At 38.3% G+C, this 22,297-nt stretch overlaps 1 protein-coding gene across 3 annotated transcripts in view; it reads left to right on the forward strand.

Moving 5' to 3' along the window:
• gabrg2 (gamma-aminobutyric acid type A receptor subunit gamma2) overlaps nucleotides 1-22,264 on the forward strand; it is a gene marked incomplete at its 3' end in the record, with an annotated part of 48,399 nt that extends 26,135 nt beyond the window's left edge. The window contains exons 7-10 of one of the 3 annotated variants that reach the window (XM_079248095.1): nucleotides 14,999-15,151; nucleotides 17,617-17,822; nucleotides 19,272-19,295; nucleotides 21,986-22,264. In XM_079248095.1, coding sequence (XP_079104221.1) covers nucleotides 14,999-15,151; nucleotides 17,617-17,822; nucleotides 19,272-19,295; nucleotides 21,986-22,264 — 662 coding nt within the window. Of the gene's footprint in view, nucleotides 1-14,998; nucleotides 15,152-17,616; nucleotides 17,823-19,271; nucleotides 19,296-21,982 lie in introns of all 3 variants that reach the window. The other 2 variants (XM_079248096.1, XM_079248097.1) reach the window with 2 other exon arrangements.
• Nucleotides 22,265-22,297: the final 33 nt, after the last annotated feature.

Here is a 22,297-nt window from a genome sequence, read left to right on the forward strand (position 1 = left end):
TTTTTTTGTTTTTTTTAAAGCTGTTTAGACATACAAACAGATACGGAGCATTTGAATGCTGGACACGCGAGGCACTAAGCATGCAGCCGGTGATGTTAACCTCTAAATAAACCTCTCGGTTACTGGGTTAAGCTATATTCTGGGAGCTTTGCTCTCATCTGTCTGCTGGGCAGGAGTTCAGGGATGATCAGAAACATCATACTGTAGACGAACATGACAACAGATGAAAGTAAAAGCTGCTGATGCAAGGCAGGTGAAGGAACACTGTGAGGAGTGGAATCCATTTGCTATCCATCTACGAAGGACAGATACAGTAGTGTGAGACTGAGCAAAAAATGTTAATTTTATGGGAAAAAAAAAGAAAAATGCACTAATAATGTACAGCAACTAAGTCAAATAAAAAATCTGTTTGCATTTCAAGCTTTCATTCAGTTCTAATAAACAGTATTTGGAATTCCAGAAGATTAAACCTTACATAAACAGGCTTTTTGTTGACTTTTTATAGTCATAACCCAACTAAATGAATAAGGCTTCTTCAAGTCTTCAAGTCTTTTGGTGATGAATTCACATCCAACAATAACTGTGGGGATGTATTCAAACATTCCAGATAGGTTCAATAAACTGAATGGCTTTAAAAAGAAGATGGATTTCTAACAGGGGGCTAAGATGAACGTGAGATTTGTTTGGTAATAAAAGTCTTTGGTCTGTTCTTCTGACTGATGTAGGCAGAGTGCCTTCACATTAAATACTATTGCAGGGCATCTTCCACATTAGTGGAATAAATGAGCAGAAAAAGCATCACTTAGATGGGCAAGAGGCGTTTCCCTTTAAGGGAATCGATGCCATTTGCTGTTTCTTTCTTTTTTTTCTTTGCTTTGCAACTATCAGTTTCCTCGGCAGTGAACCCTGGAAGGGTTTGGACATGAGGTAGTTCGTTTTCTGTCCTAACTGAGCCCAAATGCACCCAGTGTGCATGAGCCAGTGCTGCTTGTCTGCGTGTGTTTGACAGTATGAGTGCTCTGGACTGTGCCTGTGTCCATGAATTATTGCATGTTTTAATGTCCATTTGCTTGCATGCACATTTTAGTGTGTGCATTCCACTGGATATGAGCCTTTTTTTTTTATGTATTGGAAGCTATTCTTAGAGTGACCTTCCAAAAGCCGTGCCACGCAGCTTTGTTGTCTGTGTGCGGCCGCCTGTGTGATTCGGTTTGAGAGCAGAAAGCCCAGGGACTCATCAGTGGCCTTCTCCCGATTACAGAGCTGCACTGTCTCCACATGATTCTTTGATGGGGCAAATCTGGAGGCATCGTGGCTGAAAGGAAGGGGGCAGAGCTTCAAGAAGGAGTTACCAAAACAAGCATGCGTGCTGTGTTATTCCACAAATAAGCTCCGTCTCGGGCACTGAAGGATTCTCTGTATAGTTTAGCAAAACGTGACTGATCTTACCCAGCAGATGTATTAAATCCCTCAACATTTTTTTTTCTCTTCTATTCTTCTCTCTGATACCACACAAGGCCAGATATCTTGTAATGGTGTCCTGGATTTATAAATATATAACAGCAAGTCTTTAGATAACATTTGAGTTGTATTTAAGGGGGAGAAACGATTTAACTGGGTTTTATACGGCTTGTTTATTTTTCTTTGTTTTTTGTTTTTAATGGAAAATCTTTCACAAATTGAAAAAGAATAAAATGTTGACAATGTTGTCTCTGAGGCAGTATGTGTAGGAAACCTCCCAGTGGTGCTGTGGTAACGGTGACGCCGCATCCAAGTTAAATGGCAACAATCCAAAGCAAATTAATGGGGAAATGTTATCAAATTCCTCAAAGTAAATGATGCCACAGAGACAGGAGTGTTTGTCACTGCGTGCCTGGTTTAATCAAGAAAAAAAATGGAGGGAGACACAAAGCAATAACTAAAATGCCAATGATTTTTTATTGTTACTGAGACACTGAATCCCTAATCAAATAACGTTTGAAAGATCCCGCATACTGCGTGAAAGTATTTCACTTTCCACTGGATAAACTGATTTAATCCTCAGAATATTTTACCAAAAAAATTACAAAAATAGAAAGCCTCCCATGTGAGATCAAATAATATGTAGATAGAAATGTAATTGGACCAAGCTGCAATATTGCTTTACAGCTGAGCTTGCATTTGCTGCCATATTTATGTCCTGAAAGTGACAGAAATGTGCTTCCTGTTAAATTTAACTACAGCATAGTGACAGCCTTCCTCCGCACATTTCAACCCTCACAGACAAGGACAGAAGTCATGATCCTTAAATACTCGTCACCACTCAAATCAGTTGTTTTTGTTGTGTTTTCTGACTGTTTTTTTTTTTTTTTCTTCACTAATTTGACATTGGAGGGGCAATAAAAGGAAAACATCATTTCTGGATTAAAAGAAATTCACAAATGGGTTTAATTTCATCTGGATCATAGTACAATGTCACACACTGTCTCTCTACGTTCATCTCCAGCCTCATGTTTACCAGCCAGTCCAGCTCCACATTCATGTGAGTCGCCGCCTCCTCTCTCCCCTCGCAGCCGTCTGGCTTCCCTCCCTGTGAAAGGTTCCAGCAAGCGAGCTATGGCAACGTGTGCTTTCAAAGTGAAATGATTGGAACAAAGTGTTCATCTGAAGACAACCAGGATCCAAAATTTCCTCTAAAGACACAATGGTTGTTGGCGAAGTAGTTGTTTAATAAAGAAAGGGACAGAACCAGATAAACATGGGTCTTCTGTTAGTGTGATGTCTGTCACTATAAACAAGCTTTATAAATACTGATGTTACTTTTTTATGTGCGTTCCCAGTCACTGTTAAAATAAAAGGGCGGTGCCTCTTTAATTTTCAAGCATGCCCCTTGTGGAACTAAAAAAAAAACACCATCGATGTGTAACTCATGTTGTGTTGCCTGCGGCATGAAAAGTGCTCAAGAAATCAAGTTTGATTTGATTTGATCTGCTGAGACTTTGGGAGAGGATCCCAGATCCAGGGAAAGAGAATCACTGATAGGAAGTCTACACCTTGCATTCCTAAAGTGGAGAGCACCGCCAGAGCTAATGGAGCTGCAGCGCTAGCTCTTCTTCTGCTGTTGGCAACAACATAAACGTTTTAAGTTACAACACGTTCCATCAGGTGGCGATTTTGTTTTGCTCAGTAGTAGATTGCCTTTTTGCATGTTCGTTTGCTGATGAGGTTAGTGAAGATGAGACGAAGGGAGAAGTGTGGCTCATGACGCACTTTGTTTTGGTCCACAGGAAGTGCTCAACAGCAAACCTTGTGGTGAGACTATTTAGCTTTTTTTTCTTTAATGTCTGCTATTATTATTCCTAAACTTTCAGCAGTTTGAATGATCCTTGAGACAGAAGCAAATGAATGCTAAAACTGTAAATCAAGAACAATTCTTATGAATTTTGGTGAATTTTCTTTTGGAAATACCCTGCATATCCATCATGTTCTGCATGTATAATTAACTTGTAATAACAGTTGTTGATTTCAGGAAAAAGTGAAAATATCAGTGAATGTTACATACATAATATCTTAAACCTTAATACATCGGCACAAAGCAGCTTGTTTTTATATAACTGAAGAAGTTTAGAAGCGATTTTAGCATAAAACAGTAACTAAGTTTGTGAGTGTTTTTTATTGAAGCTGCAGTGCTCTGCTCTGTTAGCAAGGTGCGACATGAATACATAGGATTTCATACAAATCCTTTCACTTCAACAGTTCAAATTCTCCACTTTTTAAACCAGATATTTCAGCTAAGTTTTTTTCTACAGTGAATGAAGAGATGAACAGATTCAAGACTGCTCCAGGATTCTGACACAGGGAGATCCACAGTGGGTTTAAACGGCTCTGGATCCAGTTTCACTTTCACAAATTCTCTTGCTGCAGCGTGACACTGTGTAGTGTGACAGTGGTCATTTTTTCTGGTATTTTTTTTAACAAATTTGATATGTTTGCTGAACCTATTAAGGTTTTGATTCCCTCTAAATTGGTTAATGCTTTTTTTATTAGATTGCAGCTCTTTGTGCTTGTTACAAGTTTAAACTTAATTCATATTAAACTGGTGTTGGGAGAGTTCCTTGTTTAAGCAGAGATGTGGAAAAAAAAAAAAAAAGAACGTTTTTGTGCAGCTCTTGCATCCAGATATTTGGATTGTCTGTTGAACTCTAATTTGAGCTCTAATTATTCAAACTGAAAATGACAGAAAAGAAGATAGTTTTATCATTTTCCTACAAAAGCAAAAATAGCCTATTGACCTGGACTTCACACTGAACATATAAACAGCCATTTCATCAAAGTTATGATATGTATGCATTTTATTCCAACCCAACTTAGATGTTTCAAACTTTTTAAAGGATAATAAAGCTGTGAAACAATCCATTCGCCCCAACGTGACTCAATTTCTTTTAAAAATGTTTTCTGTCATCTTTTCCTCTCTTTTTCCTCCTATTTCTTGCTCTTGGTGTGGTCTCCTCCTTGGTCTCTGTGTGATCATGATTGTCAGGAGAGAAAATAAAAGTGTCTTAACTCAGCCAAAATCCTTCCTTTTTCACATTAAATGCAAAGTCACACTCAAACACACACAGTGTAACACGCTAACGACCCCTCCCCCTCCTTAACTCCCTGAGAAATAAATAAAGAAAAACAGATAATTATATTTGCATCTTGTGTATTCTCGTGTCCTACATTTTTGCCTTTTCTGTTGACAGTCTAATAAGCCAGTAATTACCACCCCAAAACAGGGAATGGTGATCAGCCCAGGAGATGGGAAAAATAAGCTACTTTTTGTTTTTACTGAACACAGTTTGAAAATAAAAAGCACCTGCGAGGCACAGATTTGGAGAGAGTTGTTATACTGTGGTATGTTTGCTTGTCAGTCAACCTTGCATTCTGTAAATTTATGTAGGTCGTGATGTGCCATCAGTGAAGCACAGAGGAATCTGGACTGAAAAACGGGTTTTGAAAAGGAACTGATCATAGTTTCCTAGCTTAATGCAAAAATACAACAGCCTTTCTTTGTATTTAGCTGCACCAAACCATTTTATAGCATAACTGTCAGCGATGATGTTATATGTTATTTTTTGTGTTTATTACATTCCATTTGCATGTACAGATATTCAGAAACACGTCATCTGAACAGTATGAAACGCAGAAAGGTCAGAGTTGGGTTTATGCAGTTGCTCTCAGATTTCATCAACCTGAAGGTCCGGAAGTAAAAAAAAAAAACTGGTTTCACATGCTGTGCTTGATGATGAAACGTTTTATTTTATGCTTTAAGCAATATTATTGCTTCTGTTGGAAATACAGCCAACTTGAATGTCACTGTTGTTACTATGACTAACACTTTTTATGCTTCGAAGATTACTTCAGCTTCTGAGAATATCTTTTTTTCTTCTTTCTTTCATCTGTGTTGCAGCATGAGTATATGTGAAGTCCTTATCTTAACAGAACTCAGCAGAACTTCTGACCATATTTCTATTTCCTCATGAACAGTTTGTAAACAAAACATCAGAATGTCAAATATCCTGAACATCTTGTTTCATTCTCTCGATGATTATGTCTCACATCCGTTAATGTGTAATAAAAACATGCAACATTAAGGAAACTCAAAATAGCGCTATATAAAATGTACTTAGGCTTGTTAATGTTTAATACACAGCATTTGCTGTACTTGGTGAGCACTCAGAGTTGCTTAAAGTCTAAACAACATTCACTCATTGCAGCAAACATTTACACACACATCCTGATCCCATACACTCACACACTGATTGTCCATAAAAAAAGTATAATGAAAATTACAATAAAGCTTTCAAAGTGAGAGTAATTTCTTTTTATGAATGTTGAAGAGTACTACTTTAAAGCTGCATGGAAAAGACTAACTGTGAAGTTTGGTCATATTCTTGCACTAATAAATGGGATACGCGTCTGCTTTTCAGATAAAATTACTCATATGAAGGGTCATTTTAGGGTCTTCCTCATCAGATGGCATATTAGCCTGCAAGCCTGAGTTTCAAAGTTATTAGATAAAAGATTTTTTTTAAGAAATAGTCTTTGTCTGTGTGTGTAATAAATAGTTTAGAGGGTCAATTGCAGAAATATTATAAAAACAGTAGGATCATTTTTTCCATTAATTGTCATTATAGAACATCAGCATATATGGAAGGACTCACGACATCTATCTATCTAGTTCCTAATGTTGCAGTACCTATTCAGTATAACTATTTTAAGATGTAATACATTATCTTCATCAAGCAAACACACCATTTTTCATCTGTGCATTTATGCTAATATATGTCAGAGATGCTCTATGTATGAGTGGCTTATTGTGGGCAATGTTATTACAAGCAGGAGTGAAATTAAATTTCAAGTCATCACAGCTTGGACTGTGTTTACTAAGAGGATTAACCTTCCATCATCCCAAATGTGTTACTTAAATGAAACTGTATATGAATCAGTGTGAAAACATTATTATTTATACTAGATAACTGTTATCATGCACTGAATTAACCTGCTATGAGGTGTACTGAACGTATTAATACAAGACTTTAAAGAGCTCCATACTCTGAGCATGCCCAGACATAAATTAGGACTATATGCTTTGGCAGCAGGGCAAAAGTATTAATTCAATTTTAAAGCTTGGAAGCAGCTTTTCAGAAGGCTTATCTGTAATAGCATAAAGCCATTAGGTAATTAAAGGGGGACTGATTGTCTGAAACAATGTTGGTCTGAGCCTATCAATACCATTTCAGTTAAACTAACACAATGCCGTGCCAGCATGTTGTAACTTTTTTTTTTCTTTTTTCATTTTCTTTAACAGTATAATCTATTTAACATTTCTTAAAACACAAATTGTTGGTAAATGTGATTAAGTGTGAACTATGGGCGACGCTTGTGGTAAAACTTGGGGATTTGGAAAACAAATGGAGATTAATGTGTTATATAAGTTCAAGGTGGTTCTCAGTGAGGTTTCAGGCTTGATCAGCTTGATTAGACAGTTTGTGGAGACTGCAGAGCGGTAAGATGTAAAGGCCAGTTAATAAAAGATTCAGAGATAACTTTATAAATACCCCAACAATCATTCTCCATGGGCTCCCTGCTCCAAGCTGTTTTATGATCTGGAAGTTTCAGGAATTCATCATTACAAAGCAGGAAAGACCAATGAAAAAAAGGCATTTTCAGGTTTCCATCATTTTTATTTATTTATTTTTTTTCTCAAAATTGATCTACTTATATGAAAACAAAGAATATGATACGGCCGTTTTATTTTTACATTAAATCAACATAAAATTGAAAGTAAAGACTTTAATTGAGATAGTGTCTTATGTGCATTATGAAGGTTTGGAGTATAACTTAATATGCACAATCCTTTCTTACTTGTATTTTAGAAAGAGACTCAGTGGAACAAGACAGAGAACAGAAAATCTCAACCATTTCCCATGACTTTCAGAGACGAGTGACCTATAAAATATGTATATATATATATATATATATATATATATATATATATATATATATATATATATATATATATATATATATATATATATATATATATATATACATATATATATATATATATATATATATATATATATATATATATATATTTACAAACAAGAGATCCTCAAAATCTCAGACTGTTTTCCAGGACTTGAATGGCAACAGAATGTGTTTACAAGCTGATACTAACCGGATGATACTTTCATATTTTTGTAATTTATAGTAGATGTAAGTAAAACAAGAAGGAAAAACATTAAAAGACATGTGCCATCTTGTTTTTCTTGCATTTGACATTATGCCTTTTGAGAAACAGATTGATTTTTTTTTTTTTTTTTTTTTTACTGTGTGCTTTTATGAAGCAATTTCAACTCGAAAATCCCAAACTTATCAAGGGACTTTAAATGTTGCTGCTCTCAGAAGAAATTCCTCTGTCATTATTTTATTGTCAAAATGTGATTGGAAATGAAAATATCGGCACTAAATAGTTTTTTCTTTTCCTTTCTATTTGTCCCTAACCCACCTGATAATGTTGCTTTTACTGATCATGCAGCAGGGAAGACAAAAATGTGCAAAATCATGCAAATGTAAGCAGAGGGAGAATGTTAAAAAGCAAAATTCAGTACGCACACACTGTAGAAAACAAAGCCAGCAACATTGTTAAAATGTTGTGGAAAAAAGTCTGTCAATGACGAGGAGTCTGGTTTTGAAGTGAAAAGATTACAAAGTTTAGAAAATAAAGAACAGAATAATACCAATTGCAATTTGGAGAGACAGTCCAGAGGTCCGACGGGGCGGAAGTCTGGAATGCTCTAAGTCCCGGGCTGAACCATCCCTTTACCCTCGCAAAAGAGTGTCAATTGTCTGCCGTTAATCTATGTTATTCTAAACAAGAAATGTCTGTGGTTAGCTTAAACCCTCTTCAAGGAAGAGAGTGTTCTAACTAATCAGATCCCAGATGTCTGACATGTCAGGCCCTCTACACATTGCTATATCTGTAAAGGGGAATAAGCAGACACTGTGTAACTAAAGCTTAAGTTCTTAAGTTCATCATGACCTTTTCAGAAAGCCCACAAATTCATAATCAGAAATGAATATACACTAGGACTATGAAATATATGAAAACCTAAGTGAGAACATAAAATTTCCCCGACAAAGTGACAGCGACATGATGAATCAGTGGAAAACTCATGGGATGTCCGTTTTTAACCCTTTCAGACGATATTCCAATCTTGTTTGTTATATAAACCAGATTAGTGAAACATAAATAAGTAAATGAAGGCAAAAAAAGACTTTAACACTTTAAAAATGCTGTCACTCCCGATATCACGCACACTGCAGGACCTGGAGCCCCGTTGCACCCGATGATGGGAGTGACTGCAGTAAAAAAGGAGTTGCAAAGCAACAGACTGATGGTCTTACAGAGTTCTTCAGGAACCGTGTGTGGAATATAGGAGCCAAAACAAATTAAGTTGTTGAATTAGTCTGTTCATACTTTGCACATAATAATATTTATGTGCAGAGAATTTTCAGTAATGTTCACTTTTTCTTATATATAGATCTCTCCATTCGTCCATGATTGATGGATTTCAGCTCTTTCTCACACATGTACGAATCTGAACTGAACCGATCACTTCTGTCTTTTTGTCATGTGTGATGTGTAATCCATCGCTGCCATTCTCTCATGTCCCCCTTCTCTTGCTTGTACTGCTCACAGATTACTTGGGTTCATTTTGAAGTGCAGCTTATCGGTTTGCTTGAAAGAAGCGCAAATGGGACAAATAAGTCAAATCACCGGTGTCGCTGCTGTAAGACGGAGGATTAGTCCTGTCACCTGGCCAAACGATTACAGCAACAGATAAAGCCCGGGATGAAAAAGAGGGAATATATTAAACATGAGAATAGAGGATCACAGTGGTTTAATTTTAGAACTTAAAGCTCGTGTAACGGCTGTGAAGCGCTTCTTTTCTTTGTTTGTGAATAAGAAATAATGAAGCATCTTTAAGCTAGAATTGTGAACGTGACTGTCTTGCATGAGGCGTAAGCTACATAGTGTAGAAGAAATTACCTTTGTAATTAAATTGCGTTTGCTTTAAAATTCAAAACAGAAAAAAAAAAAAAAAAAAAACGATGATAGAAATTAATGAGATGTTTAAAGGTGGAGTATGTAAGATTTTCAATATTTTCAAAATAAATTAACTAAAAAAAAAAAACTACAATCATAATTAGACGGGCAGGGGAGACCTTTTTAAACATGTAGGTTCCAGTCTGTCCATATTTGATGTGTTATTAAATTAAAAGTTTAATTAATGACAAAGACCTTTCTTAAATGTTTGCCTACCAGTAAAACAAAAAAAAAAAAAAAAAAAGTGCTTTTTGTCATTTGTCATTAATTAAACTTGTAATTTTATAACGCATCAAATATGGACAGACTGGAACCTACATGTTCAAAAAACTATCTACTTGTGATTGTAGTTATTTTAGTAGTTAATTTATTTTGAAAATATTGAAAATCTTACATACTGTACCTTTAAGGTGAATGGAGTCCCTGTAATAATGTGGTAATTACTTTGTATTGGTTGGACCAATAAAGTCCAGTTTATTCATGTTCATAATTTAGCAGCTGCATTTTTATCCAACCAGAGGCCTTGTCTTAAAGACGGCCCCTCTAGCCATAATACGTACAATATTTCAGAAGAGTGTGCTGTATGGTGTGCTGTATAGTCTTTAACAGCTCTGCTCTAAATAATGTGATAGCTGGTGGTGTTTCTGTTTCTGAGAGATGGATAATAATGTGTCCCTGTCACAGAAAACACAGTGTTAACAACAAGGCAATCACACTCCACAGCCTCTTGTTCTGTGTTTAATCATGCTGCTGGGTTGCCACAGTTACTCACCGTGACAGCGCTGCTCATCTTTTTTTTTTTTTTTTTCCTGTGACGTCAGCTTGCCAACCACCATTTGGTAGCAGTAGCCGCGGCAGCCTGGGGATCCAACGTACAAATAGATGGTGACTGGTTAATCACTTGCGCACACCCTGTGGCCGTGTCACAGGAAGGGGCGAGCTACATTCCAATGGTATTGTTGACCCTGGAAACTAGTCGTTAGCAAACCTCCTTGTTTTTGTCACACGCATGCACATCCTCGCATACACATGCAGGATAGCAGCCGCTGTCACCTCTCATATACGTGACCCCAGACAGGAGGGGGAGCTCGGTGAGACAGCCTGTCAGCAGCTCTGCAGTGTGCCTGGCTTGTCTCCCTTCATCGGATGGCCAGCATGTGCCTCAGGTCTCCCCTGCCCGTCCGTATCCACAGCAATTTCCAGCCTGGCTGTCAGCAGAATGATACTTTCATGTGGCAGCTTTTATTCTCCCCGGTCAGCATTCATGAATTTCCTCGTCTCACTGTCATGAACTCCTGCGTAGCTACTCTGCTTTTTGTACAGTCAAACTGAGATCAACAGCCTTCCTTGCAGGTTCAGGACTCATACTGCCACTGTACTCTAGTAATTACAGCGAAACATACATTCGTGGAAGTGTTTTCTCTTTTCTCTCCTGCCACTGTGAGGGTCTCGTTTCCTGCCTGTGTGGCTTTAAAACAGTGTAAAGCAACACTGTTCTGATAAATGATCATGTCTACCAAGTTTTTATTGCTTTCTGCAGATTACATCAACTGCTTGGAAATTGTTTTAGCCAGGAAAATGCGTGATCCTAATAAAAATACTTCAAACCATATCTCTTAATACAAACAAAGGTTTTGAGTTGTCGTCGGCAGAGTTGTTTTTTTTTTATGCAGCTGCTATCAGCTTTTTTTTTTTTTTTCGTTCATGAATGCAAACAGGACCGGGCCAAATTGATAGCTTTGTAATTATGGAAATGAGATTGATAAGAATCACAAAATTTGAACTTTTTTGTGATTGAGTGGAGTGAGTCGCGTTGCTTTGCTTTGGAAATTCTTATGTTTCTAGTTATTAGAGAATTAGCGGAGGATGTTGAGTGAATTAATCCAAAAATAGGCGAGGTCTGCAATCAGGACTTTTATGTCTCACCCCTTCAGCTAAAATGAGGTGAATAGTGACGCCTGCAGGTTAAATAACATACAGAAGATGGCCAAAAGTAAAAGTCAGAAAATTTAAATGTGAATAACAAACAATGTGACATTTTTTTGTTCTTTTTTTAATTGTTTTGTTTGTTTTCCCAAAAAAAACCCCTATACCTCCACCCACCCTTAAAAATAGGCTGTTCTGCCATGTCTCCTCCTCTCCTCAAAGTCTTGGTCTCATCTCTGATGCAAGTGGAGGAGGTGAGGAAGACACAAGGCGAAGATATTTAACAGAACAAGACGTCTTCGCCTCGGAGCGTTCATGTTAAACTGATGTCAGTTAAACGTGACATGTGGTAAAGGTGAATCATCAGCCTCTTGTTCTGTTACACTGCTGTATTTCATTATCGACATCATATGAGAGTCAACAGTACTCTTGACCACGTATTTATTTACTGGTTATTCAGTTCACAAGGTTAAACAATATATCATTTTTCTTTATAAATGTCAAAGATGGTGCAAAGATGGACACTGTGGTTTGCCTTTACGTCTTTGCTTGTAGTTCCTCTTGTCCTCCTCTGTCTTTGCCGCTGCAGATGTATTGTAGGGATTAAAACATCCAAAATAGAGAAACGAGAGGAGCCTCCTATTATTGGTGAAGTCCCTCCTCTTGTCATTGTGGCTGTTTTACTTAATCCCTTGGTCTGCATGTGGTGCTTTTTCTTTTGCTTTTTGTTTCGTTTTACTATTTTCACAGCATGTGAAATGACTGTGTTGGACATATTTTTTTTACTTTATTTGGACATTACTTTCTTTACTCCTGGATTCTCAGGTAATACAAGACAACTAACTTTCTATTTTGACCACACATAGTTTGCGAAACTCTTGACCAGAATAAGTTGACAAACTGTATCGGAAATGGTGACACTGCAACAACTTTATGGAGAGCCTCAGGGGGAACACATGTATGTTTTTAAAGAGACTTTGTATACACTGCAAAAACTTAAAAAACAAGAAAAAAAAAATTAGGTAAATGTTGCTTAAAATAATATAAATGATCTGCCAACAGAAAAATAAAATTTGGCTTGTCAAGACTTCCCAAAACAAAGTAAAAATACTCTTAAAACAAGAGGATAAAAACTAAGAATTATCTTACCTCTAAACAAAAAATAAGCATATGTGCACTTAATTTAAGATTTTTAATCTTACTTTGATTTCATTTTTTTGCAGTGTAGGGTTTTGAAATATCTGACTGGTGACTGTAAGCATTGCTAATGCATGCTAACAGTGCTTTATCCACAACAGTCCCACACATACTCCTATCGTACCCTTTGCTCTCTAAACTCATCTCTACATAAAACAAAGTTGCGTAATTTTAAAGCGTTCACACACTCTACTAATTGTGCTGGGACTGTTTATCTGAAGCGCTAAACAATTTGCGCCCTGTGTAGCTGTATTGTGAAATCCCTACCAAACATTTAAGCCAGGAGAGAAACCGTTTTAGGTTTGAGTGGGATCAGGAAGTCATTAACAAACTGATGCATTACTACTTGGCTATAATGGCAGGTAATCCGATATCGATACATTATCCTGACAGGATGGAGAGCGCATCGATCGATGGCGTTCCCCTCAGAGTGTCTCCTTGGCAAATGCCGTTGCCCGCAATGAAACTGGCAAACAGATGAAGGGGGAGACGTAGGCAGGAGAGTCTTACAGGAACCGACATCACCCCTGTGGTGGAAAGTCCATTATCGTTACGAGTCTGAGGAAATGTGAAGGAGGCTTTGTGCTGCTGACCAAGCTGGAATAAGTGTATTCACACACAGTTTCTCAGCTGTCAGGGGTCTCAGTCTTGGACCACGGCTAATGTTATGTTAATAACACCCAAATAGTGGGCTGCAGGACCCTTGAGAGCAGCCCTTCATGTGTTTGCTTGACTCCTACACACCAAGACAGCGCACTGTAATATCCCATACACCTGCCGGCATCAGCAGAAATCCCACACGGTGATATGAACAGTTATGGTTGTGGTGCTGAGGGTTATTGCACTCGGCTTGTTTAATGAAAATATTACCGTCTAATGGAAGGGGGTGCATGCTAGGAGTAACAAAGTCTCAGTTCTCAGTGCACATTCACTATGAGAACTGCCTTCCACAGAGTGTTCATGGTGAGAGACATAACGAATGCCGACAGTGTCCTCCTCGTTCTATCTTTCTTCCATTAGCGCGCAAACACACAGATGTTGGCTGTTGTTCAATGGGCATCACATGCCCTTTCCCATGAGGAAAATTATCAGCCAGCTGCTCATTCCCCCAGCTGCAGAGACTACTGCAAGTGTTGTGGGCACCTAAATACACATGCACATTCACACGGACTCACCAGCGTACATCGTGGTGAAGGTACGGTTTTGCCCTGAAGGTTACATGCCGCAGTGAGAGGCCAGTGGAGGTTTGTGACACTGTTAATTGTCTGATGTTAATCAATTAGTAGACGTCTGACTGAGCTGGAGATCCAGCCGTGAGCTGTCGGTAAGATCACTGACGCAGACAGGTACACCGCTAACTATTGGCAAGCACAGTTGGCCAAGGAAACCCTTGGTGTGTGTGTGTGTGTGTGTGTGTGTGTGTGTGTGTGAGTGTGCGATAAGATTATTTCCTTTAAAAAAAAAAAAAAAAAGAATGTTACTCTCTTTGGTTCAGCTCACTCTTTTTTTTTTTTCTTTTTTTTTCTTTTTTTTAGAAAGGTGTGAAAATAGCATCTGATAAAATGAGAGAGCATGAGAGGGTCTATACACGTGTGCATCTATGAGTGCCTGTGTGCTTGGCGTTCGTGCTTAGCATGCATTTTAAACAGGCGGGATAGATTATCCATATTGTCAGGATCAGGTCTTTCTGGGCTCCGCTAACCTCAACCTCTTAACACTCCGCATCTGCTCAGGTCAGCCAGCCAGTGCGGAGCTGGCTGCTGGTGTTCATGTTCCAGCTAACTACTGGCAGGAGACAAGGCTTTGTGTGTGTGTGTGCGCGTGTGTGTGTGTGTATTCAAGCAAGTTCAGCTCCAGCTCACTGAATCACTCGCTCTCATTTTAGATCTCAGGTTGCCTTGGGCCACGATGCAGTAAGGATTTTGGTTACGTAATCTTACATACAGAAGGCTTAACAGTTTGCTTAATCTCTGCTTGGTGTTTCTGTGTTGACAGCCTTCATTGACCATGGCAGATTATCTGAAATAGTTCCATAAAATGGCTACTGTGACTTATAGGACTATTCTTTCAGTGTGGAATTACAATAACTTCTTAAAAATAATCTTTTGTCCATTTGTGTTGTTTTTACACCACATAATACAGTAAATCTGGAGCCACGTGTCCTCCACAGCCACGTTGTCCAACATGCACCTCACTTTTACCGTTTTTTTTTTTTGTCTTTTCTTTGTCTCTGTCCAGGTGAATATGTGGTGCTGACCGTCTTCTTTGACCTGAGCAGGAGGATGGGATACTTCACCATCCAGACTTACATCCCATGCACACTGATTGTTGTTCTCTCATGGGTCTCTTTCTGGATCAACAAGGATGCAGTACCTGCTAGGACCTCCTTAGGTATTAACCAACTTATTTCTAGCAGAAATGTTTAGCAGCACATATCAGTTTAAATATTCTCAGCTTTAGATATGTTCTGTTAAAGCTCACAACGCTGTTTTGGTTAATTTCAGTGATCAGTTCACACGTCGCCGACACATGCTGCAGTTTTAAGATTCGTTAAGGCCGCACTGACCTGAATTAGTCCCTGATATAAAACACATCAAGAAGCCTGTGTTGCTATTCGCCTGCTTAAGTTTCCTCTTTCCTGCTGTTCTTTACTTTCGTTCCCCTTAAAGATTCTTACTCCTCCTCCTTTTCCCTTCTGAGAAAGTGCAGCTGCTTAGGAATCTAGTGCAGCTTGAGTAGATGAGCCCATGCTGGTGCATATGTTTGCATGCACGCCTTAATGAGGCATTAATTATGCAATACAACAGGGAAGGTACCAAGATGCTGCTTCAGCACAAGGATAATGCAGGTGGCCTCTTAGCGGAATGCAAAAAAGGGGACAAGGGGATGGAAAAAAATGGGCAAAAATGAGAATTTCAGGGAAATTTGTCAGCTTTGAACTTGCCCTTGACGTCTTTTATAAGTTTTCTTGTGATTTAGTTCCACACACATTCCTTAGTCAGCTCTCGTTTCAGCTCCTTAAGGGTGTGAAGCCTGACCTCAAGTCCATGTGTTGTTATCATTAGAGAGAATGACTGAATGTGAAGCAATCTCTGCAAGTAACCCCCATCTTACCTTCCTTGCATCATTACATTGACTTTCATTAATCTCTCTAAAAATAGGTTTTTGTTTTTTTTTTGTTTGTTTTTTTTTAGTCTGCCTCTGCAGCTCTAGACGCGATTAGCAGATGCAGTAATAACACAATTATTTCCCCGATATAATTGTGCCAAGAGTCAAATATCTTAATTTCTTCTTTGAAAGATGATGCAGGAGGTACATGCAGCCTAGTGGTTTGGCAGAGGATTATTGCAGATGACATAATTCTTAATCCGTCTACGCCATCCAGAAATATATCAGTTCACACAAAGTATAACAGTCTTAGTCTTGACACAGACAGATATCTTTCAGTTCACATTAACATGTGTCATGAATCATCTTTAATATACAAAGGAAGGCGTCCACACATGTATGGTGTGTTTAAAGGAAGGAGGCGGTCTTGTTTGTTTGTTGGTGTTTTTATGAGGTTGTAATGCTACTGTTGGTAATCTGCTGTATCTGTGTGTTTACGCATTTACTCGTCATGTGCCGCTCCTCTGCTTCCGGCTTTGTCGTCGTTGGAGACAAGTGGAGTGGCTAAAACAGTTACAAGGGAGGGATACCAGATGGTTGATACAGGACAGCAGTTTGTCACTGTTGTGGTAAATGGCTGTTGAACTGTGAAGTATGTGGATCAAGGGGACAGTGAAACAGCTGCTCACCCTCCCCTCCTGGCCATCCATAGGTTAAGAGTTCAATAATAAACAACCTAACTCAGTTCTGTAAAAATGGATCATCTGTTCCACCAAGTTTCTGTCCAGTGAACTAGTCATCCGAAAAAAGGAAGTATGTTTTATTCGTTTATCCGATTAGGAACATTTACTTTAAACCATTTTCTTTTGCCACATTATTTTTAAATTCATGTCATATGTCATATATATATATATATATATATATATATATATATATATATATATATATATATATATATATATATATATATATATATATATATATATATATACATATACTTATATATATATATATATATAGATATATATATATATATATATATATATATATATATATATATATAGATAGATAGATAGATAGATAGATAGATGTGTGTTTGATGGTAGTTTTGTTTTGTTTGTTTTTTGTTTTTCTTTTGCAGATTTACAATTCCATTTTTCATTTAAATTGATCCTTGTCCAATCATTATTTTTTCATGTGATTTCCCCTAAAATAAAAGGTTTTTAAAGATGTTAAGAGTAACAAAATAAATATTTTGTGAATACATATAATTTTAAATGCAGAAAATGTACAAATTATTATCTACAATTTTAAAATCTACTTTACATTATGTGAAAATAACTGGAAACTTGACATTAATTTTAAATTAATTTGCTTTTTTTTCTTTTTTTTTTTTTAACTCTGAAACTTTTTGGAGATGTGCTGACAATCCTCATTTTTATTACTTCTTTTATCTGTTTACAACCCCAGTCCTTTTTTTCTTATCATGTTTCAGTCTATGACACATTTAACAACACAGTTTGCTCTGCAATAAATTTTCTTCCCCACTTTACTTGACTGCAACAGATCAGTCTGCAGTGTAAGAAAAAAAAAAAAAAAGTCAGAGATTTTCCTTCCAATAAATACCAACCAAAAGCTTTTTCAGAAGTAATAAAAGTTGCCACTGTTCCTGTGATATAGGCCATGGAGGCCCAACCTTATTTCACAGAAATCTAATTTAGTCCCATTTTCTCCTGTGTCTCTACCAGGCATCACAACTGTGCTGACCATGACCACACTGAGTACCATTGCCAGAAAATCTCTTCCAAAAGTATCATATGTGACTGCCATGGACCTGTTTGTGTCGGTTTGCTTCATCTTCGTGTTTGCCGCGCTGATAGAGTATGGCACACTGCACTATTTTGTCAGCAACAGGAAGCCGAGTGCCAAAAAGGACAAGAAAAAGAAAAATCCGGTGAGCTTTAATGATTTATTTCTCTTAGTTATAGTTTGTTTTTTTCTTTTTATTAAAACAGTTACACAGTTTAACATTAGTGACTAGATAAGAATTTGTCCAAAAACAACAGCATTATGTAATCTCATTGGTTTTCAGGTAATATCTTGTCTAAACACTGTGTCCTTCAGTCTATTGAGACAATGGATGAAATGAGCTGTGGACATTAAAATGACAAAAGCTAAACACTGCCTGGTATCCCTGAGGACCCATCTTCCCAGGGGTCAGCATCTGAAAATTATTCAATGACTGGAACATGCAGCTCCAAGAGTTGTTTTTTTTTGTTTTTTTTTAATCCATCATGCATCTGTCGAGGTTGTACTTTAGACCTGGGTCACATGACAGAAAAGTTGGCCTCGTACGAGCCCTAAATCCCTCAAGAGATCATGGCAGCTTGGTTTAAAGGTCATGAGCTATCACCACGTATCAAAGCACTTAGTGACTACTGTCCACAGAAAGGCCTCTTTCCAAACTGCTACAGTTGACTTATGCTTCAATAAATTATTTTTTTACAGAAAAAGTTCAGACCTAATTCATGTTTTCTTGATGGAAACAGTTTTGCTGAGTTACAGAAGAGCTCAGAAGTGAAGAAATGTAGGTAACTGATTTCTGGAAATCCTGCACCCAAGTAAAGTTGTTGACCTGGAACTGGGTGGAGAAAGTAGGTCATGTTAGCTTTAGCAGTTTTTTTTTTTTTTTTTTTTTTTTTTTTTTTAATACAGTCCAACTGTCATGTGGATGAATGAATAATAAAGTGGAGGCTGAAATGCCAGTTTGCCATTTCAGTGGGGCTTTTACAAGGTTTTCTGCATGGTTTGTATGTATGTACAAAGGGTAAAGTATGTATTTGGAGTAAGGATAAGGTACCTCTGTTGAAGGTGATGTAAATATTCATTTCATCTTAGTTTACAAGTTTAATGTCTTTTCTTTTACGATACATGTGATAATTGCTGCATGATTAGCTATGCAATGAAGTGAGAAAATTCAACTGTGTAATATATCAAAATGTCATGATTGCACATTCTTACAGGGAATATTGAGTCCAAGTTGGATGGTCTGAAATTTAATCTTTCCAGTTTTGCAGCAATGTCCCCCCCCACCCCCCCACCCCCAAGGTGATGCTGGTGTAAGACGCATGTGAGATAAACATATCTCAACATGCATATCCCCCCCTTGTGTGTGTTTGTAACATGTTTGTCTCTCTGGAGTGTGTTTCCCTCTTTCCATTTATCTTAGAAACTACTGGAGTTGTGATTGTCAGACATTATCTTTGTGTCGCTGTTTCTTTTTCTCGCAATTGATTTTTAACGTTTTCTGTTTTCATCTGTTCTTCATTTTTGTTGTTGCTGTTGTTTGTTTTGTTACTCTCTTTCAACTCCACATTTTCTTTTTCTCCTGTTTGGACAAAAGCTCCTCCGGCTCTTTTCCTCAAAGGTATATTGCCTGTGTCTGACTGCATGTGTCTGCTGCATTTTGGCTCTGTGAGCCCCCCCCCCCCCCCCCCCCCCCCCCCCCAGCACCTCACTGCTTTTCTCTCTGCTTAACAGCAGATATGCCTCTCTCTATTACCTCTTTATCTCTACCTGCATTCTTACTGTACTCCTCCTCAGTTACTAAATGGGTATCAGAGATTACATTAAAGGGGCACTCTGCAGTGCACAGTGCGGAGGCAGCCAGCCAGACATACTTATGCAGTTTTTTTTTTGTTTTGCTTTTTTTAAATTCTAATAAGTGTCCCACACATCCCATATCCAGGAGAATGTAACAGTCCGGGCCCAGTGTGGACTCATTCTGGCTTCCTCTGTCCTGTTTCACTCTCTTTGTTGTTACCACGGTGAACCAAAAGCCGCTACAACAGCTTCCTTCTCTTTTTTTCCTTTTCCTGTCAGTAAATCTATACCTGTGTGTTTGTTGGGCTTCTCAACCTGACGCTTCCTACAGAGTCAGCAGAGCCTTAACAGACTGAAACAGACAACCCACACGCTGAGCAACATCTAATTAGATTTGGAGGTGCTTCAGACGATTAAGACGTCGTAATCTGTAGACGGCAAAAAAGCATCCAGAGTGGGTGAAAGCTAGCTAAAAATCTAAATTTAACCCAACGCACACTATCCTGTTTCACGTGAGGATCCACACATGCTTTAGGCAGAGAAGACTACATTTGATTTAACATGTAATGTTTGAAATTCCCTGCAGTATGGAAATGCTGACTTTACATGCTCATCTTAAAGCCTCAGAAAACGAAAAATCTCCAACTGATGACCCTGAAGTAACCCTCATTTTGTCTTTCCTGAGCGGTTGTCAACTTTCAGCCAGTTAAAGCTGCCAATGCCACCGTGCTGGTATTTTGTTTTTTTTTTATTTTAATTTTATTTGCGTTCCGCTAACACCAACTCGGCATAGCCCAGCTTGACCAGGCCATGCGGTGGGACGCTGTCAGTGCTCCTCCTGCTTAAGCTTCCACTGCGCTTCCTTCAGTGCAACCCGACCCCCCTTTGAGAACCGAGGCATAACCTGCTCTGCTAATCCCCTCATTAACTTCACATATGGTCCGTTAATAAGGACAAAAAAAATGCCCAAACTAACCCATATGTTGTTTTGTTGTGGTTATGTATCGTTTTCAAAGGGACAGCAGGTTTGTGCACTACTGCTGGGTAAGATGAGAAGTTCCAGGGATTTACTATTCTGTTGAACGGCAGCTTAAGCTTGTTTGAGGATGCATGCTTCCAGTAGATTATGACATGCTTCAAACTAAAACTGCAATGATCTACTTCTGTTTTGTTTTATTTATTATTTTTTATCATTATTATTATTATTTTTCTTTACAGCAAGCATGCCATTTGTAGTTAAAAACAAACTAGTTTTAAACTAGTGACACGGCAGATGAACAAACTGCTTTTGTGTTTGTTGCAAAACAAACTGATTACAAGTCTCTTGCAGTCACATCAAGCATAAATGCAAAATTTGAGGCCCATTACAGTCCCTAATGATTATTTTAAAAACAAATAAATAAATCTTTTTTTTTTTTTTTTTAAATGGCCACTCTGTAAAATTGGAGTATGCTCAATTTACTGTGTCTTTTTTTTTTATGACGAGCTTCACAACCTAGAGTTTATCAGCAAGGTCAAAGAACCATCTATTTCAGTCATTAGAGCCTGAATACCAGGAGGTGGGGAGGGGGGGGGGGGGCAGCTTTTAATCTGCAAAACAGCCAGAATTCCAATTTGTACAAAGGTGGCATGGCATTTCAAGATAAAAAGCTGATGAAGACGGTACATTTGAATACTAATTGTCTCCCTTCACAATGACGAGGCCAGAGAGTCACTGATGTCACTGTCCTATTTTAGGAATCTTCCCAAAACGAAAGGCATGTGCCCCCCAGTGGTGAGCACAGCTTCAGAAAGAGGTTTAACCCATTTAGGGATAGAAATAGTGGGCTGGAGAAGTATTGAGCTGCGCGCTGCACATCTGCCAACACATACTCCTCCCTAAGCTTAGCTGTATGATGCATCATAAGCCGCATCTCCTAAGTGAATTTTAGAAAGAAAAAAAAAGAAACAAAATCACTTAGACACATCCATGCCGGTCCAAATTATGACATGCTGTTGAATCAGTGGGCTTAAAGAAAAAAGGCATTTAAAATATATCTTTCGAACAAATGATGCATTTAGTTCTGTTTTATGCGTTTGCACAGCATTTGCCGCAGCAGAAGAATTATCTATATAAAGGCACAGTGGGACTAAGCCCAGCACTAGTTTTATTTAGCTACTAAATTAAGAAATATGTGCAACTGTGATAAAACTATTATGAATGTCCCAGCTGCCAGGCATACCCTAGCCAAAAGGTATCATTTGTTTCATGGGTTCCCAGCGGATTTACCCTTTGTTTCTAAGAGCCTTACTAATTGAACCCACAGTTGGTGGTTATGGGTCTGCTTGTATTTCATTACACTAAAAGGGTTCACTGGCAAGTTTAGGGTGTAAATTACAATTTACAGACTAATTACTAGAACTGGACCGTTGGGTATAAATAGTGGCTCATACTGGGTCCGCTGTAATGTTAGTAAAGTTTTGATTAATGGTACTCCTGTCGCTGACTGTGTCATTTTGTCCTGTTAAAAGCAGACACCAACGGTGGACATACGTCCACGCTCAGCAACCGCCATTCAGATGAACAACGCCACGCACATGCAGGAGCGAGACGAAGAGTACGGCTACGAGTGTCTAGATGGGAAGGACTGCACCAGCTTCTTCTGTTGTTTTGAAGACTGCCGCTCCGGAGCCTGGCGGCACGGCCGGTTGCACATCCGCATTGCCAAGATAGACTCATACGCGCGCATCTTCTTCCCCACCGCTTTTGGTCTCTTCAACCTGGTGTACTGGGTCTCCTATCTCTATCTTTAGGTGCAGGTGTGTATCCAGCCTTATCCTACAGCT

This window comes from Telmatherina bonti, assembly GCF_933228915.1.
Source record: "Telmatherina bonti genome assembly, chromosome: 10".
Classification (NCBI taxonomy): domain Eukaryota; kingdom Metazoa; phylum Chordata; class Actinopteri; order Atheriniformes; family Telmatherinidae; genus Telmatherina; species Telmatherina bonti.